The 6,081-nt window shown below is 38.9% G+C and overlaps 1 protein-coding gene across 1 annotated transcript in view; it reads right to left on the reverse strand.

Annotated features, from left to right (window-relative positions):
* LOC117113844 (glyoxylate/hydroxypyruvate reductase B-like) overlaps positions 1-4,525 on the reverse strand; it is a gene marked incomplete in the record, with an annotated part of 6,754 nt that extends 2,229 nt beyond the window's left edge. Inside the window, 2 exon segments of the mRNA XM_033257297.1 lie at positions 1,112-1,487; positions 4,396-4,525. Coding sequence (XP_033113188.1) covers positions 1,112-1,487; positions 4,396-4,488 — 469 coding nt within the window.
* Positions 4,526-6,081: the final 1,556 nt, after the last annotated feature.

Consider the following 6,081-nt stretch of genomic DNA (forward strand, 5'->3'; position numbering starts at 1 on the left):
CTCCCTGTGAATCCTACTAGGGATTTTTTTTTTTTTTGTATTCCAGGACCTGTCTCTTATACACATCTACATGTGTGTGTGTGGGTGGATAAAAATAATTTAACCAGAGAGTTTTCCGCGCACTATTTGATTATTATTTAACAATGATGAAGCCCCTTGGCCTTGGGCACTTTTTTGAATTCACATTCAGATTTTTTGCTCTAAAACATTCTATCCGTCTGGATAATGATTCATTTCTTAAATAATTATTGAATACTTCATAATTTGATCAAGCTGTTATCAATTGAAAATTAATTAAATATTTACAGTACCGATCGCGGGCAGTGCACTTTTTTCCCGCACTTTGCCCGCGGGCATCGCGTTCTACATCCAACAACTGTCCACGAGCCCAAAGTCAGCCCGAGATGACCCCCGGCCAAGATTTCAGAAATGAACATTACTGCATTACTGATTTAAGGTTGCCAGCGGTACCTGCAGTGCCCGTGGTGTGGACTAAGCACATGATATGCGTGGACGTGCAACCCATAGCTTAAAATTTATGATAGCCCTATTAAGGTAAAATTTGTATTGGAATCATCGACATTATCATCCATCTCAACAGAAAATGATATTAAGTCTACCAGGCAAATTAATTACAGATCTCTAAGAGCATTATTTATGTACAGTAGGCCTACCTATATAGGCCTATATTATATCTATGTGTCATATATGTTAATATATAGGCCTAAAGGTAGGTCAATACAGGTATGCAAAAAAATGAACTGTAGAGACGAAGCTAATTTTTACAGTATATCTTTATATATTATAGGTCAATTTTTAATTAGAAAAATTGTAAAACGTGATTTAGGGCGGCAGCGTTCTCTGTGGGCAGTTAGCCTGCGTCACTCGCGGCGCCAGCGGGGCCGCGATGCCTGCGCCCTGTACAATATAGCATGCCACAGAAAATCTAGCCCGCGGCGCCCGTGGGTTGATTATCCCCGCGTTCCTTGCCCGCACTTTCCCCCTAGCACCGCGTCCAGAAAAGTGCACTGCACGCCATCGGTACTGTAATAACCGACCGATGTTTAAAAAACTCTTAACAATAAAGACATCCTTTATAATCGTATCGTACATTTTTTTAGTTTTCTCGCTGTTGCAAGTATTAATGTAAATGCCATATCGGCAGTTGTATCAGCTACTAGGTGCGGAATGTTGGCCACCCGGATGTTCAATTGATGCATCTTCTGAACGTCCAGGGTGTCGATTCCAGCAGAATGAAGACTGATGACTTTCAAGTTCGGCATCATAGACAAGAAGTTATCATCGATTAAATGCACGAATCTCGAGGTACACAGACATCCTACAATCTCATCAGAAAACCTGTCTTCCTTCTGGAAGAATTCATCTGACCATATGATCTTGAATGGATTGAACAGTTCTATGCCACGCATGTTCTTGAATACCGAAGAACACAGGATAGTTGGTGCAACTGACGAAGACATAGTGTTCTAAAGAAAAAAAAAAAAAAAAAAAAATTAAAACTGAAAATATTGCAGCACAGTCTTTCTTACATTATTTTTTGAATCTTATTTCTTAAAATGACGATTAATTATTGATGTTGCATTGCAGTACCCTTTGCTACTTGTGGATCGGATTAAACACTAATTACGATTAATTATTTATTTATACATGTGAAAATGTTGTATGAGATTGATTTGTAAAGAAAATCCTGTCCGACAGTGGATATTTAGCCAGTAAAACGCCTACTTGCACATAATTTTCGTGATGATGTGCGGCCGGGCGCATTTAACCACAATAAACTTGAGGATGGGCAAACTCAAGTTAAAGCCAGCAAGATAAGCACTTTCATTCAATTTTTGTTTGTACAGTATTTACCATTTAAATTGCCATCTTCTGACTTTGTAAACTTATTTTAATTTAACATCGCTGTGAATATTAAAGTGATTCGATCTCATTTTGTTCTTCCCACTAAAATTGGTATTGATGGAGTCGGACAAGAAACGTGTAAACATAGATAAATGCAAATTATTACCGTCTATTATGCATCTAGATTCAGAAATAATGCACAAGTTAGGCCATTTTTAGGCCTCTTCGCAAACTAGGAAAGTATTCAAATTTTAGTAATGAGAGAGTATGGGGTCAGATGCCAGGGGCGGATTTATGGGGGGGGCGGCCCAGCCCCGGCCCCCCCCCCCCCTTTTGGGAGGTAAAGAAAAGAAAAAAAAAGGAAAAAAAGAGAGAAAAAGAAAAAAATGATAGCCCAGAATGCCTCAAATGTTATGTTCGGGCGTCTAGAACACAAAAATTTCGCGGGGGCATGCCCCAGACCCCCTACGACAGTGTTGTCTCAATCGGCCCAACTTTCGGCCCCCGCTTCCGGCCCCCCCTTTTGGACATTTCTGGATCCGCCCCTGGATGCCACTGCTGCCACCATAACGTAGGTCTAGACATTTTTTTACTATACACGTTTGTGTCTGTATGATCAGAGAGTGATGGACTGCTTTTGATATTAACAGTTTTATATCTCGCAGATCCGATCATAAGGACGGGGCCGTATATATGATACACTAAAGTTCAAAACGATTAAATACGGTACCAATTCGGGCAGATGACCCAGTACAAGTGGGTGTCAGTTTAAGGGGAAATACAACCACGATGTGGAAACCAATCGAGAGAATCCAATGGTAAAAATGCCTTTCTCGAGTGAAAGTTTACTTCAAGCATACATCCGTTTGTTTTTCGTTTACTGCAATTAATGTAAGTCTAGAAATTCTAGATTTCATAAACGTTATAGCATAAATCAACATTCTATACTCAAGCTTTGGATGGTGGCGCCAGCGTGGGGCATCTCCCCCGTCGGATAGGCCTGGACCCCCATGACGAGGTCGTCAGATTAAAATATATAAAAAAATTATTTTCCTACCCAAGTAACTTTATTTTGATTGCCAACCCCTAATATTGCGTCCCAAAAGCAAAATTCTAAGCTATTAAAACGCTCCCTGTGAATCCTACTAGGGATTTTTTTTTTTTTGTATTCCAGGACCCTGACGGAGAACCACTGCTGTACTCACTAACTTCCTAATCGTATTTGATAATAGGCCTATATAGGCCTAGGCCTATGAATTATGTGTACCGTATACTAATTCAACACTTTTGAAACATTCTATTACTTTAGTCTATTCCTTTATTGTCCCTGTATGACGAAAAATAAAATTTTAGCCTATATACCGTGTTTAAATAAGCGCCGCTCTCCGATAACAACCGCTCTGTAAGACAGTGAATACAGCCATGGTTGCTCAGCGTTTATGTAGAATTAAATTTTAAGAGTCGTCCGTGAGAAACACTGCAGGCGGTCAAATTATTTAAGTTAGTTGAATACGATGTGGAGCGCTACTTATGCTAAGTAACTGCGCCGGAGGCCTGCAATAATGAGTATGCCCTGTGTCGTCCTCTCGTCATTTTGTGTGACCCGTTTTGTGGTGTAATAATAGACCAAAAGGATTGACTTCCCCTATAAGAAAAGTATTCACAAAATGTCCATCTTAAATGTCAAATTCATTATGCAGTAGTAATTAAAAATATTAATAGTACTGTACCAGCACTGCCAAACGCAGTGACGGCGCTACGGTGGGGGGGGGGGGCACCCCCAGAAAAGAAGAAACAAAATTATAGGCATATGTATTTTTTCATATTAGTAGACTACCTACAGTATACTGTTGTACAATCGATTAATATAAGCTTCTAAAACCCCTAAATTGTCATATTTTTCGGGGGCTCAGCCCATGGAAAACTTTCGAAACCTTTTGTTTGACACCCGATCACGCCCACCTTTTCTCTCATCAGGGACCTTGCCAACCCCCCTCCCACATTTCAGACGCTGGCCAAACATCCAGAACTTAGTCAAACTGATGAAAAAATACCACGCGCATATTAGTAGGCCTACAATAAAATAAACTATTTGTGTGATTTGTGAATAATAATAATTTGATAAAGAAAATCCTTATGGTACACTTTTAAAAATGAAACAAGGTTTGTGATGACTCTTTTGAAAAGTAAATTGATACCTATGCATGTTCATTATTTAATACTACAGACCCTTTGTAAAGCTAAAAATGAGCCGAAGAGAAAAAGTTTCCATATAATTTGGCAGTCAAGGCGTTCCATAGTTCCTCTTTAGGAGGACGTTCCATGAGGCCGACAATCGTGGTTCCACTGGATCTGGTACCGGAACTGGTTTCCAGTAGTACTGTAGTTCTCATTCGGTTTATTTCGAACAAGTTGCAGTACCTACCTCTCTGCATAGGCCTACAGTTATGTAAACCTTTCCTGATGATAACGTTAATATGAGAATACAGTAGTGTAGCAAAGCAAGCTAACCTAAACCTTTTTTCCTACCTCGATTCCCGTATCTGTACTGCGTTTTCGTGTTGGTGGCGTGCTCCGCTCAAAGATCGCGTTTGTATTTGTAAACAAAGTCTGTGCTTGCATGTTAGCTAGGCTGCTGGTAATATGCCTACGCCATGTTGATACTAACCTTGTAATCATAGTCTGAGTAAGTTATTATTTCTCTTTGAGGTCAAGCCTGGTAACTTGTGTGCAATTTTCTAATAAGTAAATAAACTAACCAAGATGTTAATTTGGAAAATTACGGTAATATTGAAAGTCTAGGTATAAATAGCCAGCGAGATACATTTCAGTTTAGGTCGCGTGGTATGGAACGCCAATAGAGTTGGGAGCACTAGTCAGTGCCTTTATCATTGTTATATTTTTGAAATTATATTTAAAAATTTTTTACAGTATACACAAAAGCAGGAGTGAACAGATGACCTGAGAACATATATGAAATATTGGTTTTGGAAAGCATCAAACAAAGTGGTATTTTAGAGGATAGGTTTTGATCAACAGTGTAGGCCTACTAATGGGGCAAGACTATGTCCGAGGCAGGCCCCCTACTTATTTTTTTTTTGTCATTCTTTACAGGGCCACCAACGAGTAAGTTAATTTAGAGAAGCAGTAAATCCGGGACGCCAATTAAATGTGGTATGGTGCGCAATGAAATGCGAGCAACCAAAATTCAGGGTTTGGAAACCAGGCTATAATGGACCCTGATGGAAGTACTAAATAAACACACAGAAGTACAAAAGAACATGAAAATATAACTCTCGGTCATTTAGATTGTTTATCTACCGTACAGTGATGTAATTTTACTCTTGTAGTTTTGTTTAGTATTGTGTTATTTATTAACGTCACATTCCCACCACTGTGCGACCAGCCAATTCTGGCTTATGATTTATAACATTAAGATTTTCCAATTTATATACATTTAAAGTATATAGTAAAGTTTACAAAACAAAACAATACATAAGACAAAATAGTTGTTTTTTGGTTTTTTTTAACAATAATGGAAGAATGTTGGCGCCCGACTTTTGCATTTAAGTTTAACCACAGAAAGTTCTACTTATATTGCTCCAAACGTGGGGACCGTGAACAGTGATTGGTACATTATGAATATTTGCAGTGCCTCCAGTACGATAGAGAAGAAGCACATGACCAGACAGCGCTGGTATCTCTGAAATCCTACGTACCAAGTATATAACACCGATAATTGCATTGGTTACCTGTTAAACAACATATTGTTTTCAAGCTTTTACTGACCATATTTAAGGATCTCAAGTGTCACTATCCTACATCACTGAATTGCTTAAATTGAGATCGTCAACTTGCACCAGGATTCTCAGATCAATTACAAATGCATCCATTTTATATTTTCCTCCATCACGCCTCCAGACGTATGGTGACAGAGCATTCTCAAACGCTGCTCCTCAACTTTGGAGTAATCTGCCTTCTTCAAGCTCCGTCCTTGTGTATTTTCAAAACACAACTTTCACATCTTCTCTTATACACATCTAGATGTGTATAAGAGACAGACTACACATCAAACAAACAGACCAAATAAATAATCTCCTCGAAACATACAGCTATGCCAACCAGTGTATACTTTATGCCAGAAGAATCAGCGCAAAATCAACCTCTGAGACATCTTTTAATTGGCGATTCGTTGATAAAAAAAATGTTGTCATA

Source organism: Anneissia japonica, unplaced genomic scaffold, assembly GCF_011630105.1.
Source record: "Anneissia japonica isolate Jap-2015-1 unplaced genomic scaffold, ASM1163010v1 scaffold694_len1028156_cov167, whole genome shotgun sequence".
NCBI lineage: Eukaryota > Metazoa > Echinodermata > Crinoidea > Comatulida > Comatulidae > Anneissia > Anneissia japonica.